Source organism: Tachypleus tridentatus, chromosome 12 (genome assembly GCF_004210375.1).
Source record: "Tachypleus tridentatus isolate NWPU-2018 chromosome 12, ASM421037v1, whole genome shotgun sequence".
NCBI classification, from domain to species: domain Eukaryota; kingdom Metazoa; phylum Arthropoda; class Merostomata; order Xiphosura; family Limulidae; genus Tachypleus; species Tachypleus tridentatus.
Window position 1 is genome coordinate 79,848,557 of NC_134836.1, and position 27,740 is coordinate 79,876,296.

The 27,740-nt window shown below is 30.8% G+C and overlaps 1 protein-coding gene across 2 annotated transcripts in view; it reads right to left on the reverse strand.

Moving 5' to 3' along the window:
* Positions 1 to 2,312: 2,312 nt before the first annotated feature.
* The window catches only part of XNP (ATRX chromatin remodeler XNP), a 34,736-nt gene continuing 9,308 nt past the window's right edge, over positions 2,313 to 27,740 (reverse strand). The window contains exons 6-23 of one of the 2 annotated variants that reach the window (XM_076470373.1): positions 27,216 to 27,365; positions 26,042 to 26,186; positions 23,824 to 24,080; positions 22,509 to 22,695; positions 19,000 to 19,137; positions 17,140 to 17,315; positions 15,595 to 15,840; positions 14,690 to 14,799; positions 14,533 to 14,591; positions 13,144 to 13,306; positions 12,282 to 12,494; positions 9,982 to 10,159; positions 9,210 to 9,380; positions 8,588 to 8,738; positions 7,887 to 8,017; positions 4,594 to 4,704; positions 3,893 to 3,994; positions 2,313 to 3,681 (exon numbers count right to left, since the gene is read on the reverse strand). In XM_076470373.1, the coding sequence (XP_076326488.1) occupies positions 3,259 to 3,681; positions 3,893 to 3,994; positions 4,594 to 4,704; positions 7,887 to 8,017; positions 8,588 to 8,738; positions 9,210 to 9,380; positions 9,982 to 10,159; positions 12,282 to 12,494; positions 13,144 to 13,306; positions 14,533 to 14,591; positions 14,690 to 14,799; positions 15,595 to 15,840; positions 17,140 to 17,315; positions 19,000 to 19,137; positions 22,509 to 22,695; positions 23,824 to 24,080; positions 26,042 to 26,186; positions 27,216 to 27,365 (3,111 nt within the window). In that variant the 3' untranslated portion in view covers positions 2,313 to 3,258. Of the gene's footprint in view, positions 3,682 to 3,892; positions 3,995 to 4,593; positions 4,705 to 7,886; positions 8,018 to 8,587; positions 8,739 to 9,209; positions 9,381 to 9,981; positions 10,160 to 12,281; positions 12,552 to 13,143; positions 13,307 to 14,532; positions 14,592 to 14,689; positions 14,800 to 15,594; positions 15,841 to 17,139; positions 17,316 to 18,999; positions 19,138 to 22,508; positions 22,696 to 23,823; positions 24,081 to 26,041; positions 26,187 to 27,215; positions 27,366 to 27,740 lie in introns of both variants that reach the window. The other variant, XM_076470372.1, reaches the window with a different exon arrangement.

The window sequence follows — 27,740 nt, forward strand, 5'->3', positions numbered from 1 at the left end:
AATTCAAACATTCATAAGAACATTAGGGTAATGTTTCATTACAGTTTGTATTATCTTCATTCCATGAAGGAGATGGATTTAACCTGACTTAAGAGGACAAACTGTCATGGACTGAAGTTGCTTTACCCTTTCTGGGAATGACAATAGGTATTATCTGGTTAAAACCTGATCCACATATAACATTTCCTACACATCTTCACAATGCTAAGGTGATAGTATGTTGTAGTTTTAAAGCTGAATTTGGACTGTACTTGTTGAAGAACCATGAGAAGATGGGCTCAAAACATTGAGTGTCATTGGCTAAGTGAAATGCATCTTGTGGGAACACATTTAGGGCAATATTTTTGACACCTTTTCCAGAGCTAACACCAACTACTTTCAAGTAGTTGGGGGTGCCTGAAGTTGCATGTACCACAGGTAGCCTCAAACAACTCCAGGTTCAAAACTACAATTGTCCAGGAAATGACTAGACTTGTATACAAGATGTTTGTTGTTACTGTGATGTCCCTCATCACACAGCCTTTGAATGATGTAAAATTATATTCTGAGCAATTACTCCAGTGCTTGCTGTAGAAATATGACATCCCTGTAGCACTTCATCTTACTGTGCCACATGATGTGATGAACTGCAAAACTACAACTAACCACTTAGAACTGTGACTGTACTTACTGATATTATTGTAGAACCTCCACATCAATGGTTCCCTTTCAACTATATCCAAATGCTCTTTGTAGCAAGGTGCTCTTAATATAAAAAGTCACACAATGCTGGATTACACATTGGGTCATTACCACAAACACTTTTATTATTTATGTTGCTGGTTATGTTTATACTGTAAAAATGATTTTAATAGATGACTGTCCGTGAATGTGTATAACGTATGATAAACCTCAACTGAAAATTGTCTAGGTCAAAAGCTCATGGTTATGCTTGCATGAGTGACTTGATAGGGTTGTTTCTGGCTAAGGAAATGAGGTTGGCTCCTCCTTGTCCCATGTGGTGTCATCACTTTGAAAACACTTTCCTGGAATGTCATTTGCAATTTGTTCTTTCAACCCTTTTAAAATAACTTGCAGCAAAATGGTTAACTGACCAATTTATTATATAGAATGAACTAACCAGAGTGCATTTAATATTGAACCTAAATGTGCCCATTACTGCAAGATTTTGGTTACAAATACAAGCCCAAACAGTTTTTCCTTTAATGGTGGCAATGAGTAATCTTCTTCCTTAGGAAAATATTGAATATTCAGACAAAACAATACTTTTAAGGCAAAATTAAAATCTTCCATTTAACATGTAACAAGATGTCTAAAGAAGCGAGGTGAAAGTGCCATGTTGTGGTGTTTTCTAGTTATCATTTTAATATTTCCCCTTACCACAAAGTCTTGGTAATAGGCCTGGTGTTATAGCTCGTTACAAGCTAGAAGAGGGATCTGTCAAGTTAACCAGACAATGTAAAGAATAATAAATTTCAGTTACAAACATTGCATGACCAATCATAGGTTGTTTTAAAGGAATACACTCTTTACAAGATCAACTATAACTGGTGTTGATACAGACGTTTTTGAACAAGTGTGTACAAAAGGCATCTGAAAATGATCTAATTTTAGTATGTTTTGATCCACTCAGTTATGGCTCTAGTAAACAATAAAACCTTAATGGATTGACCAAAATGTACCTTGTACTTGAAACAAGATCCAACCGAGACTTCTGATGTAGAAGTTGCTACCGAAACACGTTTAAACATTCAAGTCCAAGCTAAAAATTATCTCTGTACATAATAAATATTCCATTTGTAAATGTAACACTGTGAGATGCTGTTTACCTGTTGATTCTGCCAAACTTTGTAAACATCCTAAGTTAAAACCTAAACAGTATTAAAAAAAAAAAAAGCTCAATGTGAGGTGTAAAAGAAAGAGGGCTTATGATAACTTCTGTATAAATACTGGTAATATTTAAAAACTACTGTTACTTCCTGTACCGTTCATCTGATGGTAACTTGCAACATGAGAGCAGCCAGGGCTTCAAAAATAATGTATCATGAGGTGGTTGTTATGTAACATTTCAGCTTTTCAACTTGGTTCACAGCCTCCTGGAAACTTCTTCCTACATGTTTTTCTTTGACCATCACCATGTAAACATAATTCCAGAACTAAAAAGACAATGATGACCTGCTATATTTCACATTCATTTTACTCAGAACTCTGTTTCAGTAGACTGAAGGATGCTACTAACCATGAATTATTTAATTTTAAAAGATTCACATGGAACATTATGATACACAAATCGAATTAAGCTGACAATGTCCTGTAGATAAAAGATGGTACATTTATTAACCACAGGAAAACAACTCTGTACAACTTTTTCATAAAAATTTTCAAATAAAAAAAAGCAGGACATCTGTTTGAAAATGTATTCATATTTTTGTTTCTTAGGAAATAGAAGGTTTGCCTAAGGAAGTAATAACTTAAGCCCAATAAATGTTTTTCATCACAATATATAAAACATACCATTGAATGTTTAATAAAATTATTGATAAAATAACATGAAAAAGTTTTACATGACTTCAAAATTCTTGATAAAATTAGTTTGGTAAAGAACATAGAAAACTTGTATTATCTGTTTTAAGGTGAGACGATTATAAAAATAGATTTAGCTTAATTGATTATTAATACAACAGGACTGCTAGGGTGAGTTTCAAGTGTGGAATACTATGTGGAGTACAGCTGGAATAAAATCTGTAAATTCATATTGACTTTTGGTTTAAATACTAAGAAACTGATCCAATCAGTGTATGAAGGACACTCACAGTATACAAAGATAGCTACATTTCACAAACAGCACAGCAGAATAAACAGTAAGTTAGACAATGTGAAGCTAATTCAGCAACCTGGAAGAAACTGATGCCCCAGATCTCGAAGTCTTTGTGCAACAGCTCATGGTTTCTCTCTCAGTAAGCCTGCAACTGACTGACTATTGAAATAAATTCATTTTTTCCTCTAACTACTCTATTTTTCAGTTTTCTGGTTCACGTAATTAACATCAGTTTGTATGCTGATAACTGTCAAATACTGTTTGAGTTTACCACGACTACCTGCACACACACACACACACACACAAATATCCTAGATGACATGCCTCAATCTACAACTGGCACCTATGGATCCTGCAACCATATTTTTATGAGGAATTATACTCAGGCATGTTATATGGTCCCAGGTAAGTGTTTTAAGCTCCATGCTATGAACTCATTTTTACAGGACTTCTTCAATTGTGACAGATGTAGGTGTTTTTCGTGATGTATAATTCTGAGAAGACTGATAAATAATGTTGTCCGTATCATCAACTTCAGTGATGATGGGCTGTGGACCCCTCTCTTCACCGGTCTTCTCTCCTTTACCATCCGATGGTACTGGTGTGATGGTAACACCACTTGGGAATACTGCCTGTGGTACACGGGCTCTACCCACCTGAGTGAATCTCCACTGGACCCCTGGATTGTGAACAAATGTTGGAATGTTCCTGTTAGATGTGGGTTGTTGAGTTCTAATGTTTGGGTTTTGAACCCGAACATAGGGCTGCTGTTGCTGGTGGATAAATGCACGATTCTGATGGGTAGCAGCAGAAGGGTTTCTGAACTGGTTAGAATGGGCCTGTTGAGGAGCATCCTGTTGAGTCTGAAATATTAAACAGAAACATCTCAATTCTCATGTAAACACTAACGTTCATTATTTAAAGTGACATTAAACAGTTGAATAGCTTACATGTTAACAATAAACAACTGTACATATTCTGGTTGTGACCTGAATCATTATAATATAGTGTACCTTGTAAAGTCAAGGTATATAGATAAAAGATGTTTGTATTCAACACAAAGACTTGTCGTACCTGCCAGTAACGTTCGTACATAGCAAAGGACTGAATTCTTCTGCTTATTCTGTTGATGGCATCTGTCAAGACTGGAGGGATCATCTGTTTGCTGGCCATGTACTAAAATAGACACAACTGTTAATAATCTGAAATATTCAACTCATCTCATTGGACTTCTTGCTATTACTTTAAAAAAATCTTTTTTAACTTCATATCACCAATTTGATAAAAAAAACAACAATCCATTGAGCTACCTTAAGTATTACCTCTCAATAAAATAATTTATCTTGTTCATTGTTAATTCTCTTACAAACATAACTCAATGATATTTAAATGACCTTTACAAAAAACTTTAAGGTAATGTCATAATCAGTTATGTTTGTGTGAGAGTTAACAATGAACAAGATAAAACATTATTTTATTGAGAGGCAATATATTTAAGGTAGCTAAATTAAACTAATTTAATTTAATATCACTAATGAAACAGGTTTCTAGATGCTTAGATTAACAATAATAGAAGGAAAAGAAAAGAAATGAAGAGCAGTAGCTGGTAACAATGATTAAACACAGATTGTCTATGAAGACAATAAAAATGTACAGATATTTCAGTTTACAGTTTCATAAAATAATAAAATTTACACATTTTTACATTTGGAATTCATATATATTCAAAATGATTTACTAAGTTTCGCTAACGTCTTCATCCAATAATGACTCACCTGCTGTTTTTGCCGAAGGAAACCCAACTGCTGTGTCTGCAGATAGTTTCTGGTCACTTGAAGAGAACTTAAGATACTCTTGCTAAGTTCTTGGGCACTTTGATTAGGGTTCTATAAAACAAATGCATATTACTTTTACACACTGAACGCTTTGGTTATACAAAAACACACAAGTTACTTATACATGTTGATACAATACACTCAAGTTCTTTATGTATGTTAAAACTACATAAATCTTTTATCCGTAGTTTCCTTTTTGGTATTTAATAGTATTAACTTCTCATCAGAGGAATATTCGTAGATAGAATTAAAATCATATACCTACCAATAATCATTACAAACTTCATCCAACAAACCAAGTTCAGTACTTTGTATACCTATTAACATGAGAAGCAAAGGAGCTTAGGAAGATATTTAAAACCCAATTTGTTTAATCAACTCTAAATTCAGACCCTAAATAGAAAACTTTCCTAATACTGAAGACAGCCATTCTTTATATGTTCAATTTCATACACAATCAGACCCTAAATTAGAAAACTTCCAATAATGAAGATATCCAATCTCTGTAATATAATCAATTTTATTAAATATCAGACCCTTAATAAGAAAACTTCTTTATAATAAAGGTGTCCAATCTTTAGAATATAATATAAAAAAATATGACCCTCAGTTAAAAAACTTCCCAGTAATGAAATTATCCAATCATTATAACAACCAATTTTATAAAAAAAAATCAGACCCTCAATTACAAAACTTCCAATAATGCAAATATCCAACATTTATAATATAATAAATCATATAACAAAATTCAGACCCTTAATTATAGAAAATTTCCCAATAATGAAGATATCCAATCACTATAACATAACCAATTTTATAAAAAGTCAACTTTTTAATTAGAAAACGTCCCAATAATATAGATATCCAACCTTTCTAATATGTACAAATTTATACAAAATAAGACCCATAATTAGGAATCTTCCCAATAATGAAGATATCCAATTTCTGTAATATAATCAATTTTATAAAAGAAATCAACCTTTAATTAGAAAACTTCCCAATAATTAAGATATCCAATCTATAATATAATCAATTTTTGAAAAATCAGACTCTTAATTAAGAAACGTCCCAATTATGAAAATATCCAATCTTCATATGTTCAATTTTATACAAAATCAGACCCAAATTAGAAAACTTCCCAATAACGAAGATATCCAATCTCTATAATATAATCAATTTTTGAAAAATCAGACCCTTAATTATGAAACTTCCTTGCAACGAAAATATCCAAATTGTATAATAATGAATTCTACATAAAATCAGACAATTAATTAGAAAACTTCCCAACTATGAAGATATCCAATCATTACAATATTATCAATTTTATAAAACATCAGACCTATAATTAGAAAACATCCAAATAAAGATATACAATCATTTTTATAAAAAAAAATCAAACCCTCAGTAGAAAACTTCCCAATAATGAAGATATCCAATCATATAAATAACAAATTATATTTAAAAAATCAGACAATTAGAAAACTTCCCTGTAATAAAAATATCCAATATTTATAATATAATCAATTTTATAAAAATCAGATGCTTAATTAGAAAACTTCCCAGTAATGAAAATATCCAACTGTTATAATATAATCAGTTTTATAAAAAATGAGACCAATAATGAAGATATCCAATCATATAAATAACAAATTATATTTAAAAAATCAGACAATTAGAAAACTTCCCTGTAATAAAAATATCCAATATTTATAATATAATCAATTTTATAAAAATCAGATGCTTAATTAGAAGACTTCCCAGTAATGAAAATATCCAACTGTTATAATATAATCAGTTTTATAAAAAATGAGACCAATAATGAACATATCCAATCATATAAATAACAAATTATATTTAAAAAATCAGACAATTAGAAAACTTCCCTGTAATAAAAATATCCAATATTTATAATATAATCAATTTTATAAAAATCAGATGCTTAATTAGAAAACTTCCCAGTAATGAAAATATCCAACTGTTATAATATAATCAGTTTTATAAAAAATGAGACCAATAATGAAGATATCCAAGCTTTATATGTACAATTTTATATAAAATCAGACCCTTAATTAGAAAACTTCCTTATTATGAAGATATCCTATCTCTAATATATAATTTTAAAAAATTCAGACCCTTAATTAGGAAACTTTCTTATAATGAATATATCCCAGCTTTATAATATAATCAATTTCAAAAACATCAGATTCTTAATTACAAAACTTCTCAATAATGAAGATATCCAATCTTTATAATATAATAAATTTTATACAAAATTAGACCCCTAATTAGAAAACATCCCAATAATAAAAGTACCCAATTTTTATAATATAAATCAATTTTATACAAAATCAGACCCTTAATTACAAAACTTCCTTATAATGAAGATATGTAATCTTTATAATATAATCAATTTTTATAAAAAATTAGACCATTAATTAATTACAAAACTTCCTTATAATGAAGATATGTAATCTTTATAATATAATCAATTTTTATAAAAAATTAAACCATTAATTACAAAACTTCCTTATAATGAAGATATGTAATCTTTATAATGTAATGAATTTTTATAAAAAATTAGACCCTTAATTACAAAACTTCATTATAATGAAGATATCTAATCTCTATGATATAATCAATTGTATAAAAATTAGACCCTCAATAAGAAAACTTTCTTATAATGAATATATCCAATCTTTATAATATAATGAATTTTATTAAAAAAATTAGATCCTTAATTACATAACTTCATTATAATGAAGATATCTAATCACGATAATATAATCAATTGTATAAAAAATTAGACCCTTAATTACAAAACTTCATTATAATGAAGATATCTAATCTCTATAATATAATCAATTGTATAAAAAATTAGACCCTTATATACAAAACTTTATTATAATGAAGATATCTAATCTCTATAATATAATCAATTGTATAAAAAATTAGACCCTTAATTACAAAACATTATAATGAAGATATTCAAACTTTATAATAGAATGAATTTTATATACAATCAGAGCCTCAATAAGAAAACCTCCTGATAATGAAGATATCCAATCTTTATATGATCAATTTTATACTTTGGTGATAAACAAAATTTCCACTTTCAAAAAACAGACAAGATCACTTACTATGAAGTTTTGTCAAATGTTGGTAACACATCTTTGTTCATTTAATTCAAGCTAAGATAAAGTACAATAGAAACATTACAAGAAAACAGTAATCACCTTAGTTTTAATGGATTGAATCATCTCGTTTATCTTCTGGGAAACCTCCTGGAACTCGGCATTTGTATTCTGAGTGGGGTTTCCCCGAAATTGTTGTTGTTGGAATCTTTGATTCATATTGGCTCCAGTACCTGAAGAAAATGGATTAAAATGAGCAGGTAAGAACCAAGATGTTAGAAGAGTAGAAGTGCATGCTTACTGAGAGTGAGTTGATACATGTTTATTGCAATGTAAGATGTTTAGAGGGACAATACATTCATAGATCATGTATTGTTTGATTATAGTTAAGCACAAAGATACACAGTAAGCCATCTGTGCTGTGCCTATTATGGGCAATGAAATCCAGTTTTTAGCATTACAAGCCTTCAGACTTGCCACTAGGATATGCTCACATGTTAAAAATACTGTTTCTTAATGGTTATTAATGGATATAACTTTTTCATTTATGCATATATAACTTGTGATATTTCATATACTAAAGTTCAAGATATGATAGAAACTAACATAAAATTACAACTTTGTGACTAAAATAAATGCAAATTTACACATTATTTACTTTCCAACTGTAATGAATTGAATATTTTTACAACCAACTTGTACCTTGTGTTATATACTCTTGGTCTGTTTATACTTATATGGATTGATATTTATTAAAGTTAGTAGAAGACATTTGTTTTAAACAGAAAGATTGTTTATAGAACCTTCACGTTCTGCTTCATACTCCTGCCATGCCGACTGCCGCTCTTCCTCTGTCAAGTCCTCCTCCGGGTTGTTCTGAAGCAGAGAGTCGTGTTCATGATAGGAGACAATCCAGTCGGCATACTGGTACAGTAAGTCAGCAAGGAGTCGATCCTGGTGTTGAGGTAATTATGGTTACTTGTAGCACTTACTAAGTACTTGTTACATACTTCCATGATATACTATGTGTGATGTCTGGAAACACTATAATGGTAACCATATTCCTCTTTATTTAAAAACAATTAGCTATGATGTCGAGATGTACGAGTCTAGTAATACACAGTTAACTGGCACAATGGAGTAAAAACATTTCTTAGATTGTAGAAACAAATCAGAAACATAAAACAGCTGGTTTATCAGATAGGGAGATAAAATGATATCACAAACTGCAGCTCATTAGATCAGGAGCTGCAATGGAAAAAGTAGTGTACTTCTTCAGATAAGGTGTTAAACTGGAAACAAGACAGTGTGGTTCTTCAGATCAGAAGCTACACTGGAAACAATGCAACTTGTCAGATCTGGAGTACAAACATATCAAGTGTGTAAGCTGACATTTACTATTAAACCAACTCATATAATACTAACCTTGGGAACCATTGGTGTTGGTCTGTTACTTTTGATGTCAGGTTTAAAGGAGTATAGTTCTGCTAAGTCTGCAGCATTGAAATGACGTTCAATCTGCTGATCATCAACAACACGACAAGATAGTGAAAGTTTGGTCACTTGCCGGTCATAAATCTTCTCCTCCATTGTGCCCTAAAAACAATAATTATAGTTTGATGTTACAAAATTCATTAAACACAGAATTCTTAAGTATTGGCAACTTATTTGTGTACAATAATTTCATTTCAAAACAAGTCTTTGATTCTTTCGTCAGTTGACTTATTTTTATTTTCGTAAATCATAAAAAAACAAAAATTTGATTTTTAGCAAAATGTCAACTGATCAATTAGTTTTATCTTGTAAGTCTTACTTTGTTTCTTTAACATGCAGACCTCAACATCACAGAAGTCATTAAATGATCACAAAACTGCATAAAAGATAACTCCATTCAAGACTGTAACATACCACTGCACTTATCCTAATTGCAGATTCTATCTCAGTGCAGTGATGAGAGAAGTCTACATATAAAAGAAATCAAATCACTTGCTTAACTGATTTATTGTTAAAAATCCTTTTTATGTTAACATGATCCTTTTACTGTATACTGACAAATCATTTTCAGACAATGCCTTAAGTTATTTTTTCTCAGTAATTGGCTCCTACAGTGTTTCATTTTAAGATAGGTAACTATTTTTTCTCAGTGACTGGGTCCTACAGTGTTTCTTCATTTTTGGTTATTTTCAGTTAATATTACCTGGGAAAGAAATCGATATATATATACTGGCTTCTTCTGTCCAAATCTGTACACCCTGAAGATAGCTTGTGTGTCATGAGAAGGGTTCCAAGAAGTGTCCATAATAATCACACGGTTGGCTCCAATGAGGTTTGTTCCCAAAGACCCAGCCTTGGTTGATATCAAGAACAAGCGACTCCTAAGTTAGAGGGGGAGAGAAAAAAATAACAGTCTTTAGTAGTGGACAACATGAGATCTTTCAATTAAAGATACACATAAATCATTTCTTACCAGCAGCTATATGCAGCTTTTATTAGTACCAGAAATATAAAACTTTCTATAACTACACAATCAGATGTATAGTACAAGATCCAGATATAACTGGTATATTAGAACAATCAATTTCTGAACTACAAAAAACACAAGTTAACATTATCTATAGCATTGTGTATCGTAACAGCTTGAATCTCAAATTTGGTTGTGCCTGTGTGTGTGTAAAAAGGTAATATGAAATCCTATGAAAAAACTAAGAAAAGAAAATTGTTTTAGATGAATCCAAGTAAGCTAAGTGATAATACTAAGGTTCCATAATACCATCTGGTGTAGCTAAGTAATGTTACTAAGATATTTTATAACCCCACCTGGTGTAGCTAAGTGATATTACTGAGACATTCTATAATACCACCTGGTGTGGTGTACTTGTGCCACACAATAACATCATTTAACTTAGTCTCCACATGCTAAACGAAAGAAAAGTCCAGGATTTTCAAGGGCTTAATCATCCAGTTTCATCACAACGTGAACTCCACAGAATTTACATAACTAGTGTTCGATTATATTTATAAAAAAACACAGTAAAAACTGTAAACATGTTCTAACAATGGATGGTACATTTAGTGAAATTCATGCAAACATGTAGAGATTAATGACACTGCTTTCCACGGTATACATTTCTAACAGCCAATTACCCTAAACAATGATATCCAACCATACTGGATTGAGTTTATACCTCCCTGGCATACTTTCATTTACACTTAAGATAATGAAAAATACATTTATGAAAAACACAAAAGAATAGGAAATATTTCAACTTGTCAATAGGACAAGTTATCTTGTACCTAAGTGACTGCTGAAAATACATCAAAAGTAATCAAGCACTATAAACCAATAAAGCATAGATTCACATATACATATTTCAACATAGTTTTCAGACTGTGAGGTTTACTGCAGAAAGCACTTGTCCATACCTAAACCATACTTAGGTTTGTACCATACATGTGACAACAAAGTTTTTTTTTATTATTTCTTTTAAGCCTGAAAGAAATACAGCATACATTAAGAATACATTAAGAGAAGATAATACCAATAACATACTTCAAAATACTCTATTTACAGTCCTTACTGTCTTTTACAGTAGGATATGTTTAGAAACAGCATCCAAAATATTCCAGTTTAGATCCATCACAGTAGCATGCAGCTAAACTTAAGCTGGTGAGCTGTCTTTAATGTCAAATATTTTACTATTTTGCACACAATGGTTTGGTTTATAATACCCACTGTTCTCACATGGACTTGCATGCCTTTCTGTTTATTAAACTCTAGACATAGCTAGAAACAATGAATTTTATCTTTCAACATTCTTATAACTTTAAGATTATCACTAAACAGTTCTTCATTTCATGCTACACTAACAGAATCTTTACAACAACAGTAGTCATGTAACACCATACTGAGTCCATGCCTTCTACTAATCAGTGTTACCAAGTTAGTCACTTCCCATGTCAGAAGTCACATTTTCCAGAGATGACTTATCGTCAATCCATGATAAACAACCTTACAAATGGGATGTGAGAAATAGGAGGTTAGTGTGGGAACTTCACAATGACTTCATAAAAAATCACTAACTTTACAACTATACCACAGACTGCACATATCATGATTACCTGTAGCAATGAAATGTACACACAGTAGATACAGTATTAATCATTCTACACTGTTCACATTTTTCACATAATATTCACACCATCAGTTTCATTTTCTCAACTTATCGATTGTTTAATATTAGTTAAGTGACTTTCATTAAATATAGCGTTAAAGATTCTTTCTCATAAACAACCCATTTTTACATTTTCCACAATTAATTATAGTAAAAATAGCATTTCACATCTGAAATGGACAAAAAATATGGAGGAAAAGAACCACGTGCTCTTTATATCTTTTTACTGCAAGGTATAACCCCCTTTGTTTGGCTAGCCCTCTATGTTCAAACTGTAACTATGGTAAATTTATTTCGTGGTTTATAATTACTTGAGTTTACACACCTGCCATTTTCTAAATCATTAAAATGTTCTATCCATCTTTTCCTGCTGTCAGCACTGGTCGACCCATCCATTCGGAAGTAATCTAAACCGTTCAGCCACGTTCCATAGTATCCCTTCTGTTCAGGGTCAGAGATTTCATTGTTCTCCTGGTTCTTTCTCTCCAACATATCTTCTACTAAGTCCAATAACAGTAGACTTTGACTAAATAATAAACTAAAGAAGAAAGACAGGTGGGATACAGCTACGTTGTTCCACAATATATGGTATACTCTAGATGGAAATGAAAACCAAAACAAACAGAATAGACTGTTCAAATACAAGTCAAGCACTCAAAAAGTAGAATAAAGTCCAGTGTAAGGCAGGTGAGACAATGTCCAAAGAAAGAGCACATATTAAATAAAGTCCAGTGTATGACAGAAGGGATATAATATCCAAAGAAGGAGTACATATTAAATAAAGTCCAGCATAAGATAGGTGGGTCACAATGTCCAAAGAAAGACTACATATTAAATAAAGTACAGTGTAAGACAAGTGAGATACTGTGTCCAAAGAAAGAGCATGTTTTAAATAAAATCCAGACTAAAATAAGTGTTAAAAACTGTAGAAGTTGTTTTAATTATAGAACAACTGTTGGTCACAGATGTTGTCTTTTACACATTACAGTGAGGGTTAAGACATAACACTGAATTCTGACTAACAAATGTCAGACTGCAAGAAGTTTCACTAAAATATTCTTCTTTAGTTAAATAAGATCAGGTTTAATAAAAAGTTAAACACACAATCAGAAACAAGGTAATCTTACTTGAACTAATTTAAAAGTGCTAGATAATGTATCTTTCAGCAAACTAAAGAAATGGCTTACACTTTATCCCCTATCTCTTCACATCTGTTTAGAATTTCAAAAAGAAGGACCAGCTTCCCACTCAGCTCTATTTTCTTAGACTCCTCTTCTGGAAGTATATCAGACCACCATTCCTTGTCCTCATCTCTGTTCGTGCTATCTGGTTCTTGATTCTTTTCTCTAGCTATGCTCAGGAAGTCACAGACAAACAGCTATATTTTTCACTTTGTTATTGCATGTTTAACACAAATAAATTTTTACGTCATTATCAAACCTTTTACTTCTTTCCTGTACTTTATTTTCCTTTCAGTTAGACACAAAAACAAGAGAAAAAAAAAACAACAAAAAACACTTAACTTCTGTCAAACAAAAACAAAACATGAGAAAATATTCCATTACATACTGAATAAGTTTTATCTTTCCAACTGTCATTGTTATATCAGTATAACTACACTTACTTTTTTGATATAATTTCCCACCTTACTGGTTACAGTTTACATTGTCTACAGTGTAATCAAGTCAACCTCACTTACTGGTTGGTTACAGTTTTATCTTCCCATATTTTACTGTCTACAGTTTAGTCAAGTCAACCTCACTCACTGGTTCTAGTTTTATTTTCCCATTTACATTAACTGTTTTATATGTAAATTTATCTTTAGACACTTTAGCTGTAAGTACTATGTTTTATTATTTTGTAAATGTATCTTTAGACAATTTAACTGTAACTTATGCATTACATTATCATATATGTATCTTTAGACAATTTAACTGTAACTTATGCATTACATTATCATATATGTATCTTTAGACAATTTAACTGTAACTTATGCATTACATTATCATATATGTATCTTTAGACAATTTAACTGTAACTTATGCATTACATTATCATATATGTATCTTTAGACACTTTAACTGTAAGTTAAGTATTATGTTTTATTATATGTAAATGTATCTGCAGAAACTAACTGTAATTTAAGTATTATGTTTTATTATATATGTAAATGTACCTTTTGACACTTCAGCTGTAAATTATGTATTATCTGTTATATACAAGTATCTTTCCACAAAAACTCTTTCATCATCCAGCCAATTTAAGTAATTTCAGAAGTGAAGAAATTCCCTTGCATTTTGACTTGCCACAGTCATAGTATACACCTAAAATGCTATTTTTAGACATCACTAGTTTTGAGAATCTGAAACAAATTTCTTAAAAGATGTCCAGAGTTCCTGTGATTTTTATCTCAACTATTAGGCACATCTAGGTTTGTTGCATTGTAATTGAAACAGCAATATTTAACTAGTTTAAATGTCTAGAGTCTAGACAACGTTACGTACTTAGTTTAAACATCTAGTCTAGACAACGTTACATACTTAGTTTAAATATTTAGTCTAGACTACATTACATACTTAGTCTAGATGTCTTCCACTTCTTGATAACTTCTTCTTCACTGCTGTCACCATCCTTCCTGTAACAGTAATTTAATACATGTTTAATGATACAGATCTGGTTAAATTACTCTGCAGTATATTTTTATACTAAGAAGAAGAAGAGTCACAGACTCACTTGTTGGAACTAGTGCCAGGTTCAGGGTTTTCAAGACAAATAACATCATCATCTCCTTCCTCTTCAGACATTACAGAAATATCAGTGTTAGAATCTTCCCAGTCATCTGTCTGTCAAGAGTATAAAGAAAGAAATCTTGAAATTTTAACCAGCCAACAAGAACTCTTAACTTACAAACAAACCAAATTTTACATTTTCATCTAGCAATCCACTAAAAAAAAAATATGTATGAAGTTTTATTTGTTTTTTTAATTTCGACCAAAGCTACATGAGGGCTATCTGCACTAGCTGTCCCTAATTTAGCAGTGTAAGACTAGAGGTAGTCATCACCACCCACCATCAACTCTTGGGCTATTCTTTTACCAATGAATAGTGGGATTGACCATCACATTATAATGTCCCCACGGCTGAAAGGGCAAGAATGTTTGGTGTGACAGAGATTTGAACCTGCGACCCTCAGAATACGAGTCGAATACCTTAACCACCTGACCATGCATTTTATAACTGCATATACAGATATTATTGTACATAAACACAGTTTCATAAACCTACTTAATGTACCACTGTAAGTATGAAGATGTATAACTGGTAGAAACTGGCTACACAGCACTACAACAAGTGAAGCTACAGGGTGAACATTAGTCATTACACTGCTAGAGACTGGCTACACAGCATTACAACAACTGAAACTACAGGATGAACATTAGTCACTACACTGGTAAAAATGGCTACACAACACTACAACAAGTAAAACTACAGGGTGAACATAAGTCATTACACTGGTAAAAATGGCTACTTAGGAATACATAGAAACAATTTTATTTTTTAGAATACTGCAGTACAAAAACTGACTTTACAACACTGTATGAAAGAAACATTGTTGCAAATCACAAAATAATCATTACCATTTTATTCCCTTTACGAATCTTGTTCAAGTACAGGATGTATGGATGGGTCCAGATCTGACGAAGAGCACTGTAATCAGAAAACAGCTGGACAGAGGCTACCTTGTGGCTACCTACTTGTCTTCCTCTTGCCATGTTGTCCAGGAAATACTGATATAATTTTATCTGGGTGTCCGAGAGACGGACACAAACGACATACTCATGTTTAGCCTGTAAATGTTTTCTAATGACATTGTAGTCACATCTCTGGAAGAAAATTAACATTTGTTATAAACACCAACTGGATTTTGAAAAAAGAAACATTTATACAAATGAATAAACTTTGGATCATTATAATTACAATTATATGTTTGATTAATGACCTTAAAATGAAGGGATAAAACTCTTGCTTTCTTGACCTGTCTCCTTCATAATGAACTTTGTCCTCTAAAGATAAAACATTTCATTAACTTTAAACATTAGAAACCCAAAAAAAGAAAACTTTTCATAACCTGTCTGGACACAAGACATTAAAGTCCATACTGAAATGTTGGTGTTGTAGTGCCTAACTAAAGATTATCATAGAGGGCTCTAGCACTCTGTGTGTAGGGACGACACAGACACTTATATCAAAGTAATACAAAAGTTACTGGAATTTCTTCTTTATAGCTCATCAGAAGCTAGACAGATAGAACTACCTGGTACAGTTACTCTATCTCTGTTGTATATGCCACTTCTCAGCTATCCAGGGCTTTTCAAAGTCTAAGATAAGCATATAGCCCAAAACTAAATATTTTATTTTCATTCATCATTCTTCAACATTCTTAAGACTGACCTAGTTCTAATAATACTACAACTTTATCATCATTTGATACAACCTTTCGACTACCAATTTTATTATTATTATATGCAAAATGTATAAAGCTTTAGAATACACTATAACTCAGTAACCCATGTACACCATCTTATTAAAAAAAATATATATATATATATATGGAAAAACTTTTTCACTAAATAAAAAAGCTATGTAAGGATGGTTATCAAACTTGAGAATAGTAACCAAATAAGACAGGGATAAACATATGACTTGATCAGTTAATAATGACACAGCAGACTAAGTTGTGTGAATTTTACATGGAGAGTAAAATCACTATATTAGTGGCTTCTTCACTGGCTAAACAAATAAATGAACAATTTCCAATTGTAAAATGTTATACTCGGTTGTATATTACAACAACAGTTAAAGCTAACAGATAATGGTGAAAATTGGGGTTCTATTCAAACACCAAACTTTCAATGAACAAAGTGAGGAAGCCAACAATGTAGTGATTTTATTCTTCCTGTAAACTCCAGAGAACTATGCTATATGGTCATTAGCTGATCAAGTGATATGTCCATTTCCATTCCCTTCTTGTTTCGTTTCTTTTTCCCAAGTTCAGACGACAGCCATATACAACCATAATTTATTTTCCTTATACCTGTAATACCTCCATACATCCTTAAGATATTGGAAATGTGTGCGTGCGTGTCAGAGACATTCATCAGTAATAATGAGCCTTTAATCACCTGTACACAACCTTCAAGAAGCTTGTGAAGAATATGAACTCTCTTCTTCATTAGCTTCACATCATGAGGAGTTGAATCGGCACACTGTCCGTTAGTAATGGGGTTCACAAATCTGTTAAAAAACTCCTTCTTGGTACCAAGAAGCCGTTGTTTCACAAAATCAACCATACAGTGGTCTGAAAGAAAAATATACGAAACAGTTGCTACTTTCAGAAATAATGATCAAATATGTCCACAAATAATATTATCTTAACCAGAATGAAAGATTAAACAATACATTTAAAGATATACATAGTGAAACACAGACCTGAAGTACACACAAAGAGAGAGAGACAAATATTCTACTTTACAACATCTGGGTTGATTAGGAAAGTTACAAGAAACAAGATTTTTGTAATTCTAATAAATAAATGGGTTATTTGGCAGCACACAGCAACAATATTAAACTCATCTTGCTACTATGGGTAGTATCAATGAAACCTATCCTTCTTTTGAATATTAACCCTTTCTAAAATGGAAGGGAGACTGATATCTTCTGCTCTAACACTTAAAAAACGTAACCAAATTGTATGCAGTTTAATACAAATTTTCTACCTAATATCTAGTTTGGACAAGAAAAATTACAATATTTGATTTAGCAATCAATCTATAAAATTTAACCATTTGGAAATTTTGTTGCTTAGTGTTATAAACAAATCTACTTTTCATCTTACAGGTTTCTATTTTTTATACAATTCTAAAATCTTACAAGTGCATTTTGCAGTTACTTTTCAATAGAGCAATAAATATTCTGTGTTTTGAATGGTAACTGAAAAGCTTATTTCTCATGTAATCCCTAACACACACTGAGAGTAATAAGAGGTAAATATGAAAGGAAAAAAGTTTATCACTGATTAGAAAGTTCCATTTTATTTATCTAATGAATTCTAACTTGTTTCACATTCATAAATTTTTTTTTTTATAGTGGCTGTGAAAATAGCATAGAACAATACAAAAACTACTTACATCCATATCCAACACCTAGATTAATATAGGCAATATTTTTCAAATTTTATTATTTGTCAAACTTAATTTGTACCTAATAATTATAATTTTTGTTGTTAATAACTAGTTTCCTTATGTTCTAGTTGATCAACAATAAATTTACTAACATATAAAAAGTTTTTCTGTCATCAGATGCCAGAGAATTCCTCACTTACCTTCATTTCCTTGTGTTTTCTCATAAAAGAATATTCCTACAGTTTCAAAACTGGTAGTACTATACATATATATAAGACAAAAAACCTCTCAGCTTTGTGGTGGCTTCTTTTTAAATAGATTAATCTTCATAAGAGAATCTTCTGTCTGATCTAGTGGGAGTTTCTGTAATTATCTTTTAAAAACCATAAATTATTGCTGAAACCAGTTTCTCTACAATAATGTAGAAGGATGAGAAATTTCTCTGTAAAATCATTTTTAGCTGTTGCTTCTTACTTCTGTTAAAACTAAGTTACTGTGACATAAAACTGTCCACACAATATCCTAAAAATAAAACCACTAACAGAAGAAATCACATTAAAAACAAAAAAAGGGTAAGTGTATTTCCAACAGATGACAGTTTCTGAATACATGGAAACTTACAGTTTGAGAAATGCAGAAAATGTTTGAAAATTAATAAATGGTGTTTAATTAAAGGCAGTACCCCTCAGAGCTATGGAGAAAAAAAAAACATTTTTCAGAATAATTACTGCAAAACTATGACATATCAACCATAAAATATATTTGTTGTTGAAATATTTATAATTATTATTTATTTTAAAACATGATACCTCACCGGTTTGGTTCATACTTTTAATAGTTTCAAAGCATGAAACTACTCACATTCTGCCAAGTTATTCTGTAAAGGAGTACCCGTCAGTACAATTCTCCTTTTTGTTACTATACGATTCATGGCTTTAAAAATGGCTGAGGTGTTATTCTTCAAGATGTGGCCTTCATCACAAACAACAAGATCTGGACCTACATTAAGAATAATAATGGTCAAGGAACTTTGTTCTTTACATCAATCAAGCATATTAAGATAGAATGAAACCAAAACTTAATATCACTACTAAATGATCTCACTACAGTATTCAAGGAGTTGTACTTAGGAAGAAAACCAAAATTTAAATCTTATTAATCCTGGAAAATATGCAAGATTTTTCAAAAGGTTTCTTGATCTTCAGGAGAAATTTTTTTAAAATCTTGGAAACAAATCAATGTGGCTTAGAGTAAGCTATGGATACACTCTACTGTTAAAACAATTATTTATTTATTTTTAATGACAGTATTTCTTTACAAATTATTTCAAAATTTGGTTGACTTAAATTTTCATGAATGAAATTATACAAATTAACTCACCAAAATTCAACCAAGCCTGTGACCATTTTGTATTTATAGTTTTCACACTATAACCTTTGCATCAGTACATGCATATTCACAAAATTTTGAAGACTTTCAGTACACCTTATGAGTCTTTGTTATCCAAAAATCAGATTGTTTAAAGAAGCAGTTGTACTGAGATTTGTCTTTGAATATTTATAGTTTTATTTTCAGTGCAAAGTTATTTCCACATTGAGATTAAAAATACTTTTTCTTCATCTTAAAAATCTCAAATTTCATTTGCACGATGTCTATGATCTCCTAAATAAATTTCAAAGTTTTTTTTCTGTTACAAGATTGGTAACAGTAAAAAACAAAACTACATAAATCTAAATTATCCTCCTTTCTTTCTAAAATGACTTGAAACGTAACACAAAATTACACTTGTCTATCCTGAATAGTTTTATACTCATAATGGTATACATTTATCAATACTTAAATTTCATTGCACTTTGAACTATTTCTAACTACTATTCATGCCACAAGTTTTAAGTTACTTGAGGAATGTGCAGCTCACATTACACTATCAAATTATGTTACACAAATTAAAAATTCATATGAAAAACAATAAATATACTACTTTTCTGTGTCTTAGTTATTTTATCATTTACAGTCGATGACACTTAACCCTGGGACTGAACACATGAAAAACAAAACAAAAACTCAGCATATTAAGAAACTAAATAAAGATAGCCACAAAACTATGCTCACCTGAAAAAAATTAATGATGAAATCAACAAAATAAAACACTTCATGAACATTAACAAAATTCCTCCAGAAACCATTGAAAATTTATATGCACAGATTTAGATCAACACAAACAACAAACAATAATAAATCCCAAAATAAAAACTACAAAACCTTACACTGCTTACCATAAATTGTCATTACCAGTGAAAAAATAATCAACATTTGGAAAAAACTAATAACCAAACACAACGTTCTAGTAAACACCAAATTTATTCAAAAAACAGGCACAAAACTAAGGTCCATACTATATAAAAACTACACTGACAAACACAACACCAACATAACTTGTAAAATGCAATGCAACAACTGCCATGACTTCTATATTGGAGAAACAAGCAGAAAAATAGAAATTAGATTCAAAGAACACACACTCACATAAAAACATTTCCACAATTTTTCAAACACTGCATAACCACAGAAAATACTCGGATACTAAATAGGGAAACAAATATAAACAAATTCAAAATCAAAGAAATCCTACTTATAGAAAACTCAAACCAAAATTAAACCAATATAAAGACAGACTTTTATACATATACTAACTAATAACCTAGCATCTAACTGCAACACTCTCTACAATACGGTACCCATTTACACTCTCGTCCCTAAAATGTGTCCAGCAATGGTCAGTTGCAAACTCTTTGTAAACCTAAAGATGACTTACGATCAAAACGTCCTTCTCTACTTTATTTTAATTAAAGTTTTAGAATTCAGACCAGCTGTCTTAAAAATATATTTTTATTTCAAGTGAGTTTCTTGTTATCACAAAACACTCAACCCTAATTTTTAAAACTAGAGGTAGCATGGCATTAAATTGTTTATGTAATTAAATAAAGCACCAAAGATTACAAAATGGTAACAGGTAAAAAGCAGATAATGTTTAATGGACTATCACAGTTTTTCTGGCTTTCTAACCATGCAACAAAAGCCATTATAACTTGATCAATTCTTCCTGATGTGTTCCCATGGGAATAAGACTTCAACTGACACCAAAACTGACAATCCTACAGAGAACAATGTAATACAGTAGTACTAAATGTAAAAAGAAACTATTAACAAAGAGATGATGCAACAGGTGATTGTAGCAAGAAAGATCTGATTTTCTATTTGATGGCTCTGTAACCAAACAAGATTGAAGGCTGCGAAAAATGTTATGCCAGAGTGATGACGATATTATAACAAGTAATTTATGGTAAGTTTGTACTCTGGAGGGGGTGATGATTAAATTAGAGAAGATGGGATGCCTAGAGAAAAAAAATATCTATACTTGTACCAGGAAAAATTTGGTACTTTTTTTAAAGTGCTGCCTTATAAAATTAATCCACAAACTATTAAAATATGAATTATTAGCTACATGTTTATGTTATATTTATTGTTATACCATAAAAAGAAAAGTTTAATAACTAAAACCGACACTTGCACATCAACGAAGACATGGTTAAATGTTTAATTTACATTACTTTTCATGTATCTTTTATAATTTGTTTATAAGTTAGTAATGATAACAGGCCAAAAACATTCCACAGAAAAGTCTGTTTTATTTATTGTATTATAAAACTCTTTAAAATTACTGAAACAAATGTTTTATAAACACCTTATTACATACACATTAGTAGAATACAGTATGGTGAAAACCAGTATTACATGAAGTGTGCAAGACACAATGTTTAATAAAGTGCTATTCTATGTGGTACTAAGTGTTTGATGTTAAGAGTTGTTACCTATATATCTTACACTGCTGATTTAAGAGACAGTTCACAGTGGAGTAAATATGAGATACTGAAAAAAAACCCTGCAGATAAGCATTTTGGAGACGGTAGAGATATACAATATGAAAACTATACAATGGACAACAGTGTATCTATCTAAGTGATCACTTAACAAACCCATCTTGGATACAAATACTCCTGTAGAACAGGTTTGTACATCTAACTAAACTCCTGCTACATTTAGAGTAGATACACCAAGCAAATTTGGAATTACAATCAATATTATTTCCCTAATAATGATTTTTTAAAATCACATACTACCTACCATGTAACCTGAAAAACACTTTTTTCAGTAACTTATAAACAAAATATTAAAAGCAAATTCATCATAAAAATCTTCACTCTTCTTCCATGTATAGTACATAAATACTTATTAAAAGTAACTCTTCAAACATACGGCTTGCTGAAAAACCAAACATAACGTCTCAAACAAGCTACATAAACGCCTACCTGGATCTAAAAGTGCAGTGTAAAACCTGTCTCGAAGTTTTTTTGAGACCCGTTTTCCACGAGATTTGTCCTGAACAAGCAAACGAAAGAGGTCGTAGCCCATAATCATGACTCCACCTTCTTCCTTCCAATCATCCAGTTTACTAGCCCGAACATAGTTATCTCGTATACTTGCAAGTTCTTGTACCTACACATATCCAAGAGATCAGTCAACAACTGTTTATTTGATAAAATAAAGTTACATTTCAATTATTATAAACTGTGTGTGTGTGTGTCTGTACAATTTAAAAACAAGTTTTTAAACTTCTCTCAAAACATAGAAAAATAAAGTAAATAATTACCTTTTCCAGTGTTGACCTTTGTACTTATTGCTTTTTGTCTTAACTTGCTGAACGTTACAAAGTTTTGCATGTGAAATAAAATACATTTTTTGAAGATTTTATATATTTGAATAACTAAAAATTATTAAATTACTTCACAGATACAACAGAATTCCATTATACTTTATCAAGTTTAATAACTAAGCTAATTTGTATCTTAAAAAAACAAAAACAAAATCATGAACAGAATAAAAACTACTTACCAGTTAAAAGTTTTGTCTCAAAAGAAAGAGATGATGTCATATTTGAAAATGACTAAGAAAATCAGTAAGGGGACATTCTGAGCTTCTGATTGTTTTTTTTTACATTTCATATGTGAGTGTATGAGGGATCATTTCCAAAAATGGAAAGAGGTGAATCAGGGCCCACTGTGTTTAATTCACTAAATATAGTGATAGCTCAGCAAACAGAAAATAAGTGAGGTTCTTGTTATATTCTAGTTTGTTAATGTCAGTAATTTGAGTTCCTAATTTGTAAAAAAAACTACAGACTTAGTATTTTGATATCAAACACATCTAATTTGAACAGGTTCTGCATTCAATGTACCATGTGACTCACTAAATTATATATTCATGTATTTTTAATATTTACTTTTACATTAAGTTTAATAATGTTTAATATCAAAATTGAACTATAAACTACATAGTCAGATTATAACTTGACTATAATTATAACTATAGTCATAATTATAGACTACCTATATTAGAATATAGGTAGCAAACCCATATTTTGCTATAAACAAATAATATCTACAGTTTGATAACAAATTTAAGTAGATTAATTCATGAAATAGCAGTTGAACTACATATTGAATACAAGTCAAAGATGATTACATGGCCTTTGAGCAATGATTTGTCAATTGAAAGGTGTTAGATATACCAGGCTTCATATTTATATTCAGTGTTCTTCAGAAGGTGGCATAAAGACATAGTTACATTTATCTTAAGTTCATCCTCTTCCAGCCATAGGTCAAACTCCCTATTCCAGTTAAGAACAGTGTTGTACGGACAGACCACTAATACCGAGGAGAAAAACTCCTTTGTGTACTCATTTGTAAGTAGTGTATGGATAAAAGTGATAACTTGAAGAGTTTTTCCAAGCCCCATACAGTGTGCGAGGATACATCCAGAACCTTTCCCAGACTTCAGCTGTTCCAAGGATTCCACAGTACACTCCCACATGAACTTGACACCTGTAGTTAAAGCAGTTCTAGTTACTAATGTATTACCAACTTACACTTCATTCTTTACAGATACTTATCAGTTCACCTATGCAGCAGAATTCTTTTCTAGGCACATGCTGTATGTTTTCTGACAGTTGTTTTGAAGACACATGCTGTACGTTTTCTAACAGTTGTTTTGAAGACACATACTGTACGTTTTCTAACAGTTGTTTTGAAGACACATACTGTACGTTTTCTAACAGTTGTTTTGAAGACACATACTGTACGTTTTCTAACAGTTGTTTTGAAGACACATACTGTACGTTTTCTAACAGTTGTTTTGAAGACACATACTGTACGCTTTCTAACAGTTGTTTTGAAGACACATACTGTACGTTTTCTAACAGTTGTTTTGAAGACACATACTGTACGTTTTCTAACAGTTGTTTTGAAGACACATACTGTACGTTTTCTAACAGTTGTTTTGAAGACACATACTGTATGTTTTCTAACAGTTGTTTTGAAGACACATACTGTACGTTTTCTAACAGTTGTTTTGAAGACACATACTGTATGTTTTCTAACATCTTATATAGCAGAAACAAACTATACAACTTTTAATGTTACAATGCAAAGGACACAATGTGCGACTTGTTCCAGATTTTGTTATCTTTAAAAAAACAACTTTACAGATGCCAAGATGGAATAATTCAACAGACAAAAGACTTCATGATATCACCTTGTGTCATAATTACTCACAATACATGAAACACTGACTATAATTTTAATGAGAGATACATTCTAAGATCATGATTTACTTAATGGACAACCATCTTTTGTACCGTCAGCTACCTTTGTATCTAAACTTTCCTTTGTTTATATACTGACAACATGTACTCATTGTAATTGAAATACATTATAACGAGAAACATGTACGGTAATTTTATCATTGATAACTGTACATTAACCTCCATACTAAAACACCATGTCTTGTCACAATTTCCTTTAAACTTTTGAAAACTGGGGTGGATATATTGATACTCCCAATTTTTTTCATTTTCTCACAGTAATAACACTTTATCCCACTGAATGAAACTTAGTATAAGCATATTAAATTATTTCTAGTTTCAGTTTTACAAAATTAATTTAATCCAAAATTTCTAACTCTTACAAGGTTTTAAAAAAAAGAAATTTCTGTTTGTTTAGTTTTGGTTTCATTTATATTCATGAACATGATTGTTTTGGTGCTTTATTTTGCTAATTGCAGGAATCACCACTTTCAACTACAATGAATAAAAACACTAAAAAAGTCACAAAGATATTATGGTGACCAAGAACCTTAGTTTTCGGTATGGCATCAAAATTACCTTTGTCAAGCCAAACATCAGGAATGTTTGTCCACAGTATTATAAGATCTATTTATACCTATTTACATAGTATTTTTTGTAAACAATTTTTATTTGTGTGTGTTGTTGGAATAGCATCAATTAGAAATAATAAAGAATAAACAAGTACTTGAGTATGTACTGTTCTTAGCTGAGACACTTTCTAAACACAACTATGTTAAAATCCTGTGTTAACATGACCAAATAACCTCTGTAACTTACACAGATATTAACATATATATTTTAGGAATAAAGGAATATCTAAACACAGTGAAAAATTCCTGGTTTAACATAGAAAAACCTCAGGAATTTCCCAGTAGGTTCCTCTGTTAACCCTAACTTTCTATTATAATGTCCTTGAACTGTACTTCTCAATATTTAACTACTATTCTCTACACTAGGTTGCATTACAAAGTATTTCATATGTACTTCTCTTTATATTAAATACCGTTCTCTAAACCAAGCCTAATTATAATGAACTTCTCTATATTTAAGCACTGTTCTCTATACTAGGTTACATTAAAGTATTTCTCTATATTTAACTATTGTTCTCTATACTAAGTTACATTATAATGTACTTCTGTATACTTAACTACTGTTATTTACCTTCTACTTGATGGTGCTTCAACTTTGAGATCAGAAGTGGGTTAACTTCTACTAATTCCTTTTTTGTTTTAGGGTCAAGTTCTAACACAAGTTTTTTCGTTACATCCTCTCCTGTCTCTCCACTTCTGTCAACAACTTGATTATACTACCCAAAAAATACAAAAATGTGTATAAACTAGTGTTGTGTCATAACATTTGTTGTTCCCTTAAAAAGGAACTAACAGCATTATAATTATTCTACTTTACTATCACTTGAAATTAATTATTCATATTTATGACAAACCTTTGAAATTGTGGATGTAAATGTAGGTAGAACTAGAAATTTAAGAAATAATAATAATTAAATTTGAGTTTTTAGAAGTATCCTTAAGTGGTTATTAATGAAAACTTTTGGTTGTAATAATGAGAGTGTATAATAAAGTGTAACCATGCTATATCTGCTACATCCAGTACCAACAAGACCTTTCAAACCAATACTATGAGCTCTTCAGAGTGGTTGAGATACGATAGGTATAGCCATGGTTAAGATGCTACTTGTGTTACAAAACTAACTGATCACATGTAAAGACTAAAACCTAGAACATGATTAAAAACAGGAGGGTATGATCTATCCCTTTAAAATAAAAAGCAAAGAAAAAAGGAAATAAAAAATATAGCTTTTGAGAAAGTTTGTCCATCTCTCAGAATTCTGAACAAACTAATTATAAAACAATAACTTATGGTTGTTGTAGCTGTTCCTTTGTCTCAAACAGTACTTTTGAACCGTGAATTATTCTATTTTATAATTAACTCAAACTTCTGAGATGATCAAGTTTCATCAAAAGCTATATTTTTACTTCCTAAATTTTTTTTTGGGGGGTGGGGGTGAGTGTACTTTGGTTTTTAGTTTCAGGGGATAATTCAGCCCTCCTCTTTTTTTCTTTTGTAACTATGTTCCGAATTTTAGTCTTTAATGATTAATTTTAAGGTATAATTGAGTTTTTTGCTCTAAAACACTGAAATTTAAAATTTTGTAATCTGTAACGAATATATTTAACAAAAAGTTTGAAAGGTAAAGAAAAACTTTAATAAACAGTAACCTTCAAAAGTTTTCTTATATAGTTTCACGATGTCTTAACCTGTAGCTCTTCAGATTTATAACGTCTATAACAAATGGTTGAAACTATTTTCTTACCAGTTTCTGTCGTTCTAGAACTCTTCGTCGTCTTTCCTTCTCCTCCTGAGCTGCTACTTTGGTCTGTTCTTGTAATTTCTTATCAGAAATCACTTTACGAATATTTCGCCTTCCTTTACCAGATGGAGTGTCTTGGAGAGACTGCTGACCCTAAAGAAGCAAGAAAATATTACCATATTAAGTTCTGCCCCTTAACAAAAAAACATTAAAGTAAAAATTGAATTAAATACACCATAACTGACAAAACCTTTGTAACAATACTTGGCTGAAACTAACAAAAACTGTATTAAACAATCAGTTCTGCACTAACCCTTATCAGTCTTGAAGTGTCATTAATCAACAAACCAACAAAAACTGTATTGAACAGTCAGTTCTGTGCTAACCCTTATCAGCCTTGAAGTGTCATTAACACTCCTTGGTTTTCTCCTATTCACAGTTGAAATAGTAAATTAAACAAAACTCACTGACTAAATAGTATCTAGTTTAGGCTTAAAAAATAAGATAATTTGAGTTAATACAGGATAT